Source organism: Delphinapterus leucas, chromosome 9 (assembly GCF_059928025.1).
Source record: "Delphinapterus leucas isolate spDelLeu-1000000601 "Yukka" chromosome 9, BTC_Dleu_Yukka2, whole genome shotgun sequence".
NCBI classification, from domain to species: Eukaryota; Metazoa; Chordata; class Mammalia; order Artiodactyla; family Monodontidae; genus Delphinapterus; species Delphinapterus leucas.
Window position 1 is genome coordinate 695,706 of NC_143137.1, and position 15,897 is coordinate 711,602.

Below are 15,897 nucleotides of genomic sequence, written 5' to 3' on the forward strand. Positions count from 1 at the left end.
TATACAAATATACAAACGTCAGTTAGGTATTGGAATTATAAAAATATCATTTGTAATAGCATCAAATATTATGAAACAACTAGACATAATCTAACAAAAATATGTGTAAGGCTTTAAACGTTGAAAATTTTGAAACATTGAGAGTAATTAAAGAAGACCTACGTTCGTGGAGATACACACCATGATCACGTGTGGGGGACTCGGCAGTGCTAGGGTGGCAGTTTCCCCCAAACGGTCCTATAGACGTGACACCTCCGTTTACAGAGGGAAACGGAGGCTGAAACAGACAGAGTGAAATGTTCACTTTCAGATGCTTAATTGGTGGAATTCTTGTTCAACTTTTTCATGTTTGTTTTTTAAGCCAAAAAGAAGGTCCCCAAGTTGCCTTCTTGGAAGCCAGTTGAGCACAGTTCTGCGTTTTCCATCAGCCAGCCTGCAGGATGGGCCTGCTTCTCTGTGGCACTGCCTGAAGCCAGGCCTGGGGCCACATCCAGCTCTGCTTCTACTCACCAGAGATCCTGTCTCCTTACCCACAAAATGAGGAGTCTGCAGACACCAAAATGTCACGTCTGTTGAGAGGGTCAAAAAGAAGTAAAAACACATGAAGCCAAAGAATGGCCTGGCGCTGGCACTCAGAACACACCACCCACGTGGGATGGTTATCCTGAGGTCCTCCGGGTGGACGCTGCAGGCAGCTGACCTGCAACCCCACGCCTCGTGCTCACCCGGGCTGGACAGAAGAGCGGACTGCAGCTCTCCCTCAGTCCATTCCCTTTACCTCTGCTTGCGGGCATGAGGGTGTGGGGTGCAGCTGCCGCAAAGGACAAAGTGCAAAGCGGGAGGAGTGCCCAGTGAAGCAGAGGTGATGCAGCAAGAAGGTAGTGCCACGGGGAGACGAGAACCAACGTGCGCGTCCTGTCGTCAGCCGTCTCTGTAGACTAGTTCCAAGCTACGTAATGGAGCATCGTTTGCAGATATCCGTAACTTAACATCCACGCTTTGTACTGCTGTGAACTTTCTGCAAAATTCATTGATCCTGTGGTTTAGAACTTAACACCTCTTCAGCCTCAGATTTTGTGAACCCTAGAAACTGGGGACTGATTTTTCTAACTGATAGTTCTGTATCTGAGCCGCAGATAGCGTAGCTGTCGTGGTCAAAGGTAGACCAGTGTGAGGCTCCTCTGAATGCAGAAATGTTTTTGTCCTGGGGACAGTGCTGTCAGTAAGAATCACACCTCCAATCTACTGCCCCTGAACGTGGGCGGGTAGCTGAGAGCCTGAACAGGACTGAGCACTGACGGCTTCCCACTGTGTGGAGACAGACCAGCTTTTGCCAGAATCACCCTCTACGGCCCGAGCCCAACAAGGCAGAGCAGTCTAACCCCAACTCTCCGTTAATGAGCCGGACGTGAGGGTTGCCGAGACTCACCCCCAGCCCCCCAATCTTGCCGCCTCCAACGGCATCACGGGGCCGTCTCATTAGGAAGCCTGTGGACAGCCCCACCGCCGTGTGCTCTGTCACGCCGGCAGCAAGTGTGTCTTGATCAATGTGCTTGTCAGCGCTGCCTTCGGGCTGTGAGACAAACTGGAGGAAATGTTTGCCCTGTGGTCAAAAGATGGCTCAATTGGGGTTTCCTAATTTGTTCTGGATCCTTGGCACAAGAGAATATTTGATGAGCACGAGTGACTAATGTACAGACAAAAGTCTCATCCACTCAGTGTTCGCTGGCAAGTGGGACTCGGAGGGCCTGCCATCGGAACTCATAATTGTGCAGTCTGGGACTGGGCAGGTGTATCTCCATGAGAGGAAGGGGCCCTGACTTTCAGCTCTAGTACCCAGGCCCTGGCACGGCTGGGAGCCACGCAGGCAGGGGATGTGATGCAAGTTGTGGCTCTAGGAAGGGTGTCACCTGGCTCCAGGAAGCTGCCCTGATTTCCCCAGCTGATTATGGTCACTTCCTTCCAAACTCTGTATCCCCAAACCTCTTTGATATACTTTCCATTATAGTTACTAATGTCTGTGACTTAACTCCCATTTCAGTCTGTAGGCTGTTTGAGGACAGGTCCATGTTGGAGGCATTCTTCCCCTGGAGAACGTAGAATGTGGTCCAGAGCTCAGCACACAGCAGCACTAGTGGCTGTGATGCTGCTGGTGGTGGCGACGCTTGGTAGCAATGATGCTGATGCTACCATTTATCCAGTGCCCTCCTCTGAGCCATGTGCTGAGCTAGGTACCTGTACTCTCCCTAATACAACTGCTTCAAGAAAAAAAGGATTCCCCCGCCCCGCCCAGTTTTGTAGGGGCAAAAGTGGAGCTCAGAGAGGTTAGAAAGTTCTGAAGGTCACACAGAGCTGTGCTGACAGCACTGGGCCAGTCTCCCAACCGAGCCTCCTGTCTCCTTGGTTTACTCAGCAGACCCTTGTGGGATGTGCAGGGAGTGAATCTGCGCCGTCTCGTGTGGAACACCATGGGCTGAGGAATGTCGTCCCAGGGTACATTCCAGGAAGGTTGGCAGCAGTTCTCAGCTGCTTCACACATGCGACGCAGACCACACCAGCGACACCCAAACTAGACTGGGATGACACACAGTATGAAGGGTTAACAAGCCGGAAGTGGCTGTACCAGCCAGTCCTCATGCTTTCCACAGGTTGCTAATCTCCATATTTGGGCAACTGCAGTCATAGCACTTACTCAGCATTATCTTAGGAAATTGGACATCGTAGGTTTGTTAGACTGAGGTTTAAAACGTCTTCAGAATAGGGGGTTGAAAATGGTTGTAGAATTTTAGACCCAGAGGTGGGACAGAGTCCACTTGGATGGCTCCCTCAGGGCTGGTGCTCAGGTCCCCACTGCTCTAAAGGAAATGCGGGTGTGACACGGGCGAGTGAGTGACAGCCACTAGCTGTTAGTAGGCTAGCGGTAAGCCACTAGTAAGTAGGAGCTACTAGCGCTTCTGTGCCAGGTGCTACGCCCATCATCCCCATTTTACAGGTGACTTAGAGGCTAAATAACTCGTCAAGGCAAAGGTCACTAAGCAGCAGAGGTGAGACCCAAGCCCGGCGGCCTTGCCCAGAGGCCAGCTCCCTCTGCGTGCTCACTGCGTCCGGATAGGAAGCCTCAAAGAGGCAGCGACCGAGAGGATACCCTCCTCGCTGCTCCCCCCGCCCCCAGGCTCTGGGTGACCTGGGCACCCTCACCCGGGGCCGCGCTAAGCTCTCCCACTCTCAGACGACCTGGGGTCACCTGTGAAAACTGAAGTTTTTTTTTAATTATTACTTTTACAGTCTGCCTACTGAAATATTCCTTTTCCCTCTTCACCTTAATTTGGTTCAGAGCATAAAAGACCTCACGCAGATTGTTTACCCCGGTCCACTGCACGGATCACACGCAGCACTGATTGTCTGCGCTGTGTGCAGCCTGCTGCGTCCGCCCCCCAAGCTCTCCACTCGACTCTAATGAAAGGCCCTTTGAGTAGAAGGTGCATTCCAGCAAAGAGGGTCAGTGCTCGTGGCACCGTAATGAGGCTTCCGGAGGCCGTCCCAGCCTCCAGAGCTGGGGCCCGACCAGGTGTTCAGAGACAGCCTTTCTCCACGGAAGTTCAGGCTGAACTTAAGATTGACACTTACACCCAATTTGTGCAAGACTGCTGGAGGGGCTACTTGTTGTGGAGGCATCCCCTCTCTCTTTCTCTCTCTCTCTCATGAATCTTACTTTTTCTCTTCTAAAGGAAAAGCAGTTGATTTCAGCCAGCACTTGAACAAAATTATACAATTTGGATGACAACTAAAATCACATCATTTAGAACTAAAAACAATCTTGGAGATAATGGCCAGTCTCCTCTGACAGGAGAAAACCGAGTGTCAAGAGGTCAGGTGACCTGCCCACGCTCATATGTGAGAACGGAAAGTAGCACCATGTCAACCCCAGCTTCCTGCTTCAGGCTGGCTACGTGAAAAGCTGTCCTGCAAGGCTGAACACAGATATTTTTAAAATAGACAGATTTGGGAGTCTGAGCCACTGCCTTAAATTCAGTGATGGCTGCACATCTTAACTAGATCCCCAAGTGTGTACCCACTGACTAAACACTGATTTGTGCCCCAAGGGAGGTGCATGTAGAAAATGTGAACGGGCAAGATTTTAAAAGTTTATGGTCCCTGCACCCGGAGAAAAACCATGAAAGCAGCCCTGAGTCATCTCCGAGTGGGAAATTACTGTTTGTCCATGAAATTCTGACGGTGCCGTCGTCAGAGGCAGAACATTGAGATTTCTAACGTTTTTACAGCTGTCCCAGACATGAGGAAACTGGGCCTTGTTTTGTCTAGTGGGCAAAACAAAGTGTGATGAGATCATGTCGGGGGAACGTTTACTAAATGAGTGAGGAGGCAAAGTGGGTGGAGGCTGAGAAAAAGGCCATGGATTCGACATCATGTGTAAAACAAGAGGCCCTGGCACCTTCACCGGCCAGAATATCGCTGTAAAAAGGATTGGATGGATGTAAAAGGGATTTAAGTGATCAGTAAAGACAGGAGCTGGAGTGAAATAAAAACCATCAGACAAAGGAGAGAGTCCGTCGCGGGGGAAGCTACCCTGTGGAGTTACAGTACACACCAGTGCATGGCTGTGTCGAAGGAAGATAGCTGTACTATAAAATAAAAACGAGTAAGAGGAGAAATGGAGCCCTCACACGCTGCCGGCACGGTGATAGTGGTGCAGCCTCGCGGGAACATGTTTTGGCGGCTCCCGGACAGTTCATGCAGAGCTGGCCACTGCCCAGCACCCCACTCCCAGGCACGTGCCCGGGAGACATGAAAACAGGTCCACACAGAGACTTGTACACGAAGGTTCACAGCAGCGTTATTCATAATGGCCCCCAAATGGAAACAACCCAGATGTTCACCAGCTGAGGAATGAAGAAACCAAAATGTGCTCTGTCCTTAATAATTTTCAGTCATCAAAAGGAATTTGGCACCAACATGCTACAACACGGATGCACCTTGGAATAATCATGCTCATCGAAAGAAGCCAGACACAAAGGCCCCATTGTGATTCTGTTTACGTGAAATGCCCCAAAATAGGCAAAGTCATGGAGAAGGAGGTAGATGAGCAGTTGCCTGGGGCCGGGGGAGGAGGAATGGGGTGATAGAGGGTTCCGTATCAGGCGATGTTTGCACTGCTCTGCGGATCTGCTAAAAACACTGAATGGGGTGAATCTCATGGCGTGTGAACTGTATTTCAATAAAGCTGTTACGAAAAAGACACCGTGGGAGGAATGTGGACGTGGGACCCGGCCCATCCGTGAATTAATCTGTGGTGCCTGTTTGGGGTGCGCGTTCCGGGTGCCTGGTGCTGTTTAGCGCCCGGAGGTCCAGACCCGGTGCCACTTCAGGGCCTGCCCGTCAATGGGTGCTCACCTGCTGTTTGTCCCCCGGCCCCTGCAGGGTGAGGACCCCCCGGCCGACAGCGTGCTGACCTTCGTGGCCCGGACGTCCGCCCTGACCTATGCCCCCGCGTCCCGGGCCGATTTCCCCGGGGACCGCCCGCTGCGCACGCTCCGCAGGCTCCAGCCCGACGAGCTCAGCCCCAAGGTGGCCGGCGGTGCGGACAGGCAGAGTCTGGTCGCCGCACTGGGTGCCTACGCGGCACGGAAGCCCCCCGCGCCCCCCAGGGACGGCGACCCCGCAACCCGCAAGCTCGTGCGCGCACCCTGGCAAGAGCCCAGGGTCCTTTCGGCACCGGCGGCCCCCCAGAAATGGCCCTCGCCTCCGGACCCCAGGGACGCCCTGGGCACGGACGACGGTAAGTACCCTTTGCGTGCTTGTTGTCGGCTTGTTTCTGCCTCTCAGGCGGCTGCCCAGGCCGGGCCTCCGAGGCTCTCTCCACGTGCGCACCAGGCTCCGCCATAGAGTGGACAGAGGCCGAGGGGTGGGAGGGGCCGTCCGTCCTGGTCCTGCCCCTGGGTCGCGGGGACTCAGGCGGCCAGTGCCTGCGGCGGAGGGACCTTCGGATCTCCTGGGGGAGACGCCCTCCGCGTTCAGTTCTCGCTGCCCCGACTGTCTCGCTATTTCATGACTTTATTGGTGGAGATGATGAGGGAATACGACTCACAGGCCAAAGCTGGCCCCGCCCAGCGTTTGGTAAATTGAATATAAACGACTTCGGAGTCCACTGTCCTTCCCTTTTGTCTCCGCCTCTCCACTCCTGTGGTCAGACTCATGCCCAGCTCCTTGGTTTATGGGTGTTTGCTGGTCCCCATGAGACCGGCCTGAAACGAACGCTGCCCCCAGTGCCATGAGTGTACTTGGGCCCTTGAAGTGACCAGCCCTCGAGGCCGCCACTTCAGCCCTTGATGTGAGTCACCCCGGCTGTGGTCGCCCCACAGGAGGAGGGCTGTTGGCCGGTCCTAGCCTCTGTGAGATGCCCAAGGGCCTCATCTGTTTTCTAACACCCTTTCCCTAAGATAAAGTGCGATTTTGATAAAATATGACTTCTCCTTTGAAGATATACAAATAATAACATGAAGCAGGTAACAGATTAAAAAAATATTGAGTGTCCGTTCCCATTCACGCTCCCTGTCTGTAAGTGGAGGCTTGATCGGGGCCGCTCTGGTGGGGCTCTTCGGGGAACATCCTCTGAAGATGCTCTCTCCGCTCTCCAGTGACCCTTATTAGCGGCATCATTTGGTTGGCGTTTTCTCCTGGGCTACGTTGCAATGTGGGTTATCTTTTTATATATATTGTCTTCCCAGCTGCGCTATATGCTTTGAAGAGTCATGTAAAATGTTAGCCTCAGAGCAAACAGAGAGACTTGTAGGATGAACGCCCACACATGCATTGCTGGGTTCCTCTCGCTACTTCTGTGACCCCCTCCTCCCCTACGCTGACAGATTCAATCGGACGCTGTCAGGTTTCACCTGTCACACTTCAGTATTGCACTGCCAGAGATACGACTCTTGAATAAACCTAACCAAACAGCTTTATCCCATGTTAAACTTCATACTAATGTCTTCATATCACCAAGTATCTAATCTGTGTTTAAATTTCTCACTTGTAAATTTTCTTTATAGTCGGTTCTTTGAAGGCAGTATCCGAAGACGGTCCACTGAATTGGTGGACGTACCTGTTAAGCGCCTTTTAAACTACAAAAGCTTTCTCCTCCCTCTTTTATTCCCTTGTATCATTTTTTTAAAAAAAAATATTGTTTCAGGTGTACAACGTTTTAGTTTGACATCTGTATACACTACAGAGTGATCACCATCAAAGGTCTAATTACCATCCATCTCCATACAGCTGACCTCTTCACCCATCTTGCCCCCATCAACCCCTTCCTCTCTGGTAATCACTAATCTGTTCCCTGTATCTATGAGGTTTTGCTTTATGTTGTTTCTCTATTTTAGATTCCACATATGAGTGAAATCATACAGTATTTGTTTTTCTCTGTCCAACTTATTTCACTAGCTTAATACCCTCTAGGTCCATCCATGTTGTAGCAAATGGCAGAATTTCATTCTTTTTCACGACTAATATTCCATTGTATATATGTATGTACCACATCTTTTTTTTTTTAAGATTTTTTTTTTGATGTGGACCTTTTTTTTTAAGTCTTTACTGAATTTGCTACAATATTGCTTCTGTTTTATGTTTCGGTTCTTTGGCCCTGAGGCATGTGGGACCTTAGTTCCCCTCCCAGGGATCAAACCTGCGCCCCCTGCATTGGAAGGTGAAGTCTTCACCACCGGACCGCTAGGGAAGTCCCACCACATCTTCTTTATCCATTCATCTGTTGATGGATACTTAGGATGCTTCCATATCTTGGCTGTTGCAATGAACATGGGGGTGCATATATCTTTTTGAATTAGTGTTTTTGTTTTCTTTGGATAAGTACACAAGAGTGGAATTGCTGGATCATATGGTAGTTCTTATCATTTCTGTCCCTTTGTTAAGTTCCGGCTGTGTTCATCCATGCTTCTTCTGGGTTCAGTGAGCATCTTTATGACCATTATTTTAAACTCTTTATCAGCTGAGTTGCTTTTCTATTTTCCATTTAGTTCTTTTTCAGAGGTTTATGTCTCGTCCTTTTGATTGGAACATGTTCCTTTGTCTCCTTATTTTGCCTAATTCTCTGTGTCTGTTTCTCTGTGTTAGGTGTATCAGCTACCTCTCCCAGTCTTGAGGAGTGGCTTTTGTAGGAGACATCCTGTGGGGCTCAGAGGTGCAATCCCACTGGCCACCGGAGCCTGGGGCTCAAGGGGTGTGCCCGTGTGGGGCACCTGCCCTCCTGTTGTGGTGAGGTCAGGTGCCCTCCTGTTGTGGTGAGGTCAGGGTTGTGGAGGGGCGCTGGCGGGTGGGGTTATCGCCTGACTGGTTGTGAGCCCTGCTGAGGTGCAGGGGTGGCAGCACTCTTGGTAGGGTGCTAACAGGTTAGGTGGTAATTTCTTGAGAAATCTCCGTACTCTTTTCCGAAGTGGCTGCACCAATTTACATTCCCACCAATAGTGCACGAGGGTTCCCTTTTCTCCACATTCTGTCCAACATTTGTTATTTCTTGTCTTTTCAATAATAGCTATTCTGACAGGTGATGTCAATGAGGTGATACCTCATTGTGGTTTTGCTTTGCACTTCTCTGATGATGAGTGATGTTGAGGATCTTTTCACGTGCCTGTTGGCCATCCGTATGTCTTCCTTGAAAAATGTCTATTCAGATCCTCAGCCCATTTTTTAATCAGGTTTTTGGCTTTTTGTCGTTGAGTTGTATGAGTTCTTTTTATATCTTGGATATTAGCCCCTTGTTATTATATGCTTTTCAGGTCTCTTCTCCCATTCAGTAGGGTGCCTTTTCATTTTGATGATGGTTTTCTTTGCTGTGCAGAAGCTTTTTAGTTTGATGTAGCCCCATTTGTTTATGTTTTGCATTTGCTTCCCTTGCTTTTGGTGTCAGGTCCACAAAAACATCTCTAAGATCCATGTCAGTGAGGTTGCTGTGTATGTTTTCTTCTAGGAATTTCATGGTTTCAGGTCTTACATTCAAGTCTTTCATTCATTTTAAGTTAATTTTTGTGTACGGTGTAAGATGGTAGTCTAGTTTCATTCTTTTACATGTGGCTGTTCAGTTTTCCCAACACTATTTATTGAAGAGACTGCGTTTTCTCCATTGTGTATTCTTGCCTCACCTGTTGTAGATTAATTGACCATATAAGTGTGGGCTTATTGCTGGGTTCTCAGTTCTGTTCCATTGATCTATGTGTGTGTTTTTGTGCAGTACCATGCTGTTTTTATAACTGAGGCTTTGTAGTATAGTCTGAAGTCAGGGAGCTTGATGCCTTCAGCTTTGTTCTTCTTTCTCAATATTGTTTTGGATATTCAGGGTCTTCTGTGGTTTTACAGGTTTTAGAATGATTTGTTGTAATTCTGTGAAGTATGCCATTGGAATTCTGATAGAGATTGCAGTGAACCTGTAAATTGCTTGGGGTAGTATTGACATCGTCACAATATTAATTTTTCTAATCCATGAAAAAGGAATGATGACCTTGCTGGGTAGAGAATTCTTGGTTGGAAGTTTTTTCCTTTCAGCTCTTTGAATATGTCATGCCACTTCTTTCTGGTCTGCAAACTTGCTGCTAAAATATCTGCTGATAGCCTCACGGGGGTTCCCTTGTATGGAACAAGTTGTTTTTCTCTTGCTGCTTTTAGGATTCTCTTTATCCTTAACTTTTACCATTTTAATTATAATGTGTCTTGGTATGTGTCTCTTTGGGTTCATCTTCTTCAGAACCCTCTGGGCTTCCGGGACCTGGATGTCTGTTCCCTTCCCCAGATTAGGGAACTTTTCAGCCACTATTTCTTCTAATAATTTTTCTGGCCCTTTCTCTCTCTCTCTTCTCCTTCTGGGGTCCCCATAAAGCAAATGTTATCTCGCTTGATGTTTTCCCAAAGGTCTTTTAAAATGCCTTCCCTTTTTAAGTTCTTCTTTGCTTTGCTGCCCTGAGTCCCACTGCTTTGTCTTCCAGCTGCTGACTCGTCTTCTGCCTTATCTGGTCTGCTGTTGAAACCCTCTAGTGCGTTTTTCTGTTCAGTTATAACTTCTGTTTGGTACTTTCTTATAACTTCTGTCCCTTTGTTAAGTTCCGGCTGTGTTCATCCATGCTTCTTCTGGGTTCAGTGAGCTTCTTTATGACCATTATTTTAAACTCTTTATCAGCTGAGTTGCTTTTCTCTCTTTCATTTAGTTCTTTTTCAGAGGTTTATGTCTTGTCCTTTTGATTGGAACATGTTCCTTTGTCTCCTTATTTTGCCTAATTCTCTGTGTCTGTTTCTCTGTGTTAGGTGTATCAGCTACCTCTCCCAGCCTTGAGGAGTGGCTTTTGTAGGAGACATCCTGTGGGCCTCAGAGGTGCAATCCCACCGGCCACCAGAGCCCGGGGCTCAAGGGGTGTGCCCGTGTGGGGCACCTGCCCTCCTGTTGTGGTGAGGTCAGTGTTGCGGAGGGGCGCTGGCGGGTGGGGTTATCGCCTGACTGGTCATGAGCCCTGCTGAGGTGCAGGGGTGGCAGCGCTCTCGGTAGGGGGCTAACAGGTTAGGTGGTGATTTCCACAGTGGCGCCTGCAGTGTCTCAGTCCTTGGGGAGCATCCCAAGTGGTCCCTGTTTCTCCAGCAGGTACTTCAAGGTTAGTAAGCGGGTCTCCTCCCTCTGTGATCCAGGTGCCTTGCAATCAGGCACGTCTGCGTTGGTTTTGAGTCAAGTGAGTCTGCACAAGGGCCCTTTAAGAACGAATTTCCCATTCTCTGTAGTTCTGTAGTTTTCTTAGATGTATCGCCTGTTGATTTTCAAAGCCAGGTGTTTTGGGGGCTCATCTCTCCTGTGCAGGATCTAGGGGTTGGAGAGCCTCCTGTGGAGCTCGAATCCCTTGCTCCTCAGAGGAGAGATTCATCCCTTTGTGATCCTTGGCGGTTTGTGGATCGCCGTGGCTGTGGGTTTTCTCTTGGCGAGACCACCTCTCTGCCTTCCTGCCTGTTGATGCTGTCCTGTACTTTCCTGGTTGCACCCCAAGGAGGACGTGTACTTGTTCCTCTGTTCCACACGCCCTGTGAGCTAGGAGCTCGGAGATGTGACCAGCGTGTCCAGCGTTCAGCAAGAAGCCTTCAGGGGGACAGCGACCTTCTGTGAGGGGGACGCTGCCTCCCTGTGTCACATTAGCATCCAGCAGCCCCGGCCATGGAACCTTTCTGGCACATTTCACCTTGACTGTTTGGAAAGTGCTCGATCCCCCAACAAGAGGAGCTCACCTCACCCTACCCCACCTCGAGGGAAGCCCTCGCAGGGCTGTACTTTTCTCTGGAGCGTGTCTCACAGTCTGACTCACGCATTTGCATGTATTGGATAAATGTTTGTCTCCACTTGTAGACCGTCAGCTTATGGAAGCCAGCAAACTGTGCTTCTTTTCTCACATTTGCACCCAGGACTCAGCATGTGCCTTGCAGGGTGTTTGCTGAGTGGATGAATGGTATCATTTGCTCTTCACGGCAACCATGAAAGGTGGTGTTATTGTCAGCCTCGCTTTCCTGATGAGGAAACTGCAGCTCGAGATAGCAGGTGATAGCACTTGTCCCAAAGTCAGGTCACTTAAGGCAAAGTGGATGGAAGCTTTTAAGAACCGTCTAAAATGCAGATTTAAACACAATTTGCTTTATTTCTTGGGCTCATTGGTCCTGGACTCTAATGTTTTAAATGCCATTCAGCTCCAAAGTCTAGCTTTCTCTGACTATTGTGTGCAAAGTTGTGTGCTGAGACTTTAGGGTGAGCAGAGGAGTAGAGAAGGGTCACCTGGGGGCAGGGGTGTCAGCCAGGGCTGGAAGGAGGAAGGGTTCTCTTCTTACATAGTGAAAAAGGACAAGGCAAGAAAAGACCAACCTTCTTCTAAAGCCCCAGAGCTTCCCGGGGTTACCTGTCCAGACCAGTCACAGGCAGGCCATTCCACACCACTCACCCCTGGAAAACTGCCCCTGCCGTTCGGTCTAATATCCTTCAGAACCTCGGGGAGCGTTCAGGTAGATTCAGTGAGCCATGAGCACAGGATCCCTAGGAAGGCACAAGACACAGCAGCCCTGTCCTCAAAACCCAGTTTCACCTTGAAAGCACCAGCGAGAAAGTCAGAAGGGAGGCCCAGAGGGCCAGGGTGTGTGACCTCCCCGGGGGCGCAGCCCTGGAGAGCTGGCTGTGCCGGGCACCCAACGGGTGTAGTGCGGAAGACAGAGACGTGGGTGACTCAGATAGTGGCTGCCCTTCTGCAGGACGGTCGAGACCAATTTGTAGCCCTCAGGGCTCATGAAAACCCACCCATCCCTGCTCCCGAATCAGTAAATCAGGCCACTGGCTTCATGTGCATGGCAAATGTTCATTTGGTAAAAACTTAGAAAGGAGACCCTCTTCCTTCATTTATTCATTATTTACACCGTGTCACCTTTGAAAAAGCTTTAATTCACATAAAATTAAAAGGCCAGTGTCCAGTAGGATAATGGCAAGGGCAAACGGCAAAGTGTGAAGTGTGGGATTCAGACATGGCTGGTCCAGCTTCTCCTGTTTAGGACACGGTGTCTCGGGTTGTGGCCCAGCTGGCAACGCCCCTCGTTAGAGTGTTGTTCTGTATTCTGTGATCAGTTCTCTATGGAAACCGGAATGTGTAAAGGATTATTTGTTGTGCTTTTTATCAGTTGTAGAAGTAGTAAATGGTTACCATGCAATACCAGAATAATAGATGTGTAGAAAGAAGAAAACAAGTCACCCTGGATCTCATCACCACCAGGCAGGTGCTGTGAGCGCTGGTGTGCCTTTTGGTGCTCCGTGTGCGTTTGTGAGGCCTGGCACCGCACGGCTGACCCGGGTGTGGCCATGCGCAGCTGCTGCTTCTCCTCTGCACGTCCCTGCAGTGCATTCGCCAGGGCTCGTTCTTCCTCCATCGCTGGGTTAAAATTCAGGCAAGTCCCATGAACTCCAGTCACCCTTAGGTAATAAAAAGTGCGAGGCCGCTTTTGTATTTAAAGTTTTAAAAATTGTGGCAAATACACATTGGTTTGGCTCTGATCACAGATTGAGTTCCTGTCTGCAGAACTGCAGCATGAAGCGTGCACACCTGGGCATCTACCATCCAACCTTTGCTGCGGGGAGGGAGCTCGGCAGTTCTCACATTCAGAGGGTGTTTCCAGGAATGGGATCCAAATGCCTTGCTGATTCAGCCCATTTAGTTAATGTAGACGGGTTTCAGGGGCTGCCCCGGTAGCCCTTCCTGGGAAGTTTCCTCCTGTGGGGTCTGCATTTGCCACCCAGCACGTGTCTAGGCTGCTCCCCTGAGTGTGATAACAGCGAGGATGAGGGTCATAAGAGTGGTAACGGTGACAATGGTGATGGTGGTGATTATGGTGGTGATGTGTGTGTTTGTATGTGCCTAAACTGTGTACTTTCATGTACACGTGGTGATAAAGGCACTTAGGAGCGAAAACTGTTGTGTATGATTCACATCCTCTTTGTGGAAGCAGATTTGTGTGAGGTTAACTGCACACCATTGCTTATTCTCTAAAGCTTGTAGCATTTGTCTGGGGGACCCTATTAAGACATATAATTTCTGTAGGTCAGGCCTGCAGCAGTTGTTCATGGGAGCTGATCTCCTACTCCAGGCCTTACATATTTGATGTCCTGACATTTCATGTAATTGCTCTGCTAGAGCCCACTTGGCACATTGAAAGCTACTTAAAATGTCATTATAAGCCGGCCGGATCCCAGAATTACATGGTGCGGCAGCCGGAACAGAGCGTCTCACTTTGATGCATGTGGTATTTGATTGTGCTCTGCGCCACGGTCCCTCCAGTCCACCAGGGCTGGCTACACTCTTTAAAGAGGATTTCCTCATTTCTCCTCATCTTCAGAGGACTGACAGTGGGTGCCTCCGAGCTGACTCACTGTGGTCAACCGCACTTACGCAGGAGGTGATCGCTGACACGAGTTAATTGCTCTCCTCCTAGGTGGTCAGCTGCTTAGCATGTACCATTGTATACCTATGGGTTTTTTAGTTATTTTTCACTAATGGTAATCTGAAAAGTTTCTTTTTTGGATGAGAGGAGACAATTTTAGGAATTATATTTTATTGTACCATTTTGAAGATGGATGTTTCTTGTTATAGTTAGGCCCACGGAAAGTCTCTCCCGTTCTCTGGTCTTTATCTTAAAGAACGTGAGTGTTTTCACGCTGCAGGTCTATTTCTGCTCTTCCCTCCAAATAAGGAGAATAGAGCTGAGGGAAGTTAAGGGAAAGGACATGAGGTAACTGTAGGGAGGGTTTCTCTGAGTTATTAAATGTCAGCACAGATTATTGGAGGAGGGGCACAACTTCCCCTCAGCTATTTATTTGGTTATTAGATGTGGTAGACAGTCTAAACATTTGATTTCGTTTTCTCAATAACCCCTTCAAGTGGGAGTTACTGACCCATCTACACAGACAGACCCCGAGACTGGAGCCTGGGTGTGGCTGGCTGCAGAGCACACTTTGTCCAGATCGTGACCCTCTGTTTGTGGTGGGTCTTTTAGGATTTCTGGTCTGACTTGCCCTGTGTTTGACCAACATCCTTCCTGCCCTGGGTTGCCTAAAACAAAACATCGCCCGGTGGGATGCTTTGAGGGGCTGCCGAGAGCCTCCACCCCTGCCCAGGCTCCCCCAACGTTGGGAGCTGACCTCACACAGCTCCTCCAGCTTTGCTGTCTGTTGTCACCCACCTGGGCTCTGTTCCGTCCCCTGAACCTCACATCCGGTCCATCTGGACCTGCCATAGAAACACATAGGCTCCCGCCAGCTCTGCCTGCTGCACTGCCATCCCCAGCTGGGTTCCTGCAGGAGCCTCCTCCGGCCTCCCGGCTCTGACCTTGTCTCAAGCCTGCAGGCCTCTTAAAATTGTAAACCAGATGACGACTCACTGCTCAAAACCCAGCAAGGGCTTCTCATCCCACTCAGCAAAAATCCAGGTCCTTTTCATGGTCTGAGACCCTGTAAAGTGCCCCCGACTTTCACACCCCGCTTGTTGCTCCAGGTCACCCACTCTGGCCGCTCCAGGTCACCCACTCTGGCCGCCTTCCTGTCCTTCCAGTGCTCCTGCCCCAGGGCCTTTGCACTTGCTGTGTCCTCTGCCCGCAGAGCGTTTCCTTAAGATAGTCCCTGGGCTCAGGACTTCCCTTCTTTGGGTCTCTGAGCTTTTCTCCGACAATCCTGTCTAACACAGCATCGTCCCTCCCCACTGCCCCATCCTCCACGCTCTGCATTATTGTTCCCACGGCCCCATCACCACCAGACATTGTATGTGTTTGTTTTTAATTGTTTATTTTCTGTTTCTTCTACTATAGATGAACGTTCCATGGAAGCAAGTGCTTTGCTAACTGCATTATTCCTGCACCTTGACAGGTAGCTGAGCACAGAAAATGTGCAGCGAACATTTGTGGAAGGAAGGAAAGAACGAAGGGTGGGAGGAGAGTTCCTGCTCTTGATGAGCTCTGCCGTTTAGGTTTGAGACCCTCTGGGAGGCCTGAATCCCTCACTGATTATCCACCTCCCTCATGACCTGGAATGTGTGTCTCCCACCCAGGCAGCCTGAGAGCAGCTGGGGGGAGGGACGTGTGTGGGCAAAAAGGTCACAGGGCGGTGACAGACCCTGGCCCCCTGCACAGAGGACAGCACCAGGGCGTCAGCAGATGTGGACCCAGCCGCCCACAGGCCAGGCCGTGCCCAGGAGAGTCTGCCTGCTTCAGCCACAGTTCAGTCCGCGGCGACTTGCTACCCAGGGTCTGAACTGTCACCCTGACACCCGTGTGCCCCCATTCGCATGACGGTTCTAGCACAGTAATCCCACTGGTCCTGTTCCTAAA

The 15,897-nt window shown here is 49.9% G+C and overlaps 1 protein-coding gene across 1 annotated transcript in view; it reads left to right on the forward strand.

Annotated features, from left to right (window-relative positions):
- PTPRN2 (protein tyrosine phosphatase receptor type N2) overlaps window positions 1-15,897 on the forward strand; it is a 701,491-nt gene that overhangs the window by 248,830 nt on the left and 436,764 nt on the right. Inside the window, exon 6 of the mRNA XM_089917106.1 lies at window positions 5,440-5,797. Coding sequence (XP_089773232.1) covers window positions 5,440-5,797 — 358 coding nt within the window. The remainder of the gene's footprint in view (window positions 1-5,439; window positions 5,798-15,897) is intronic.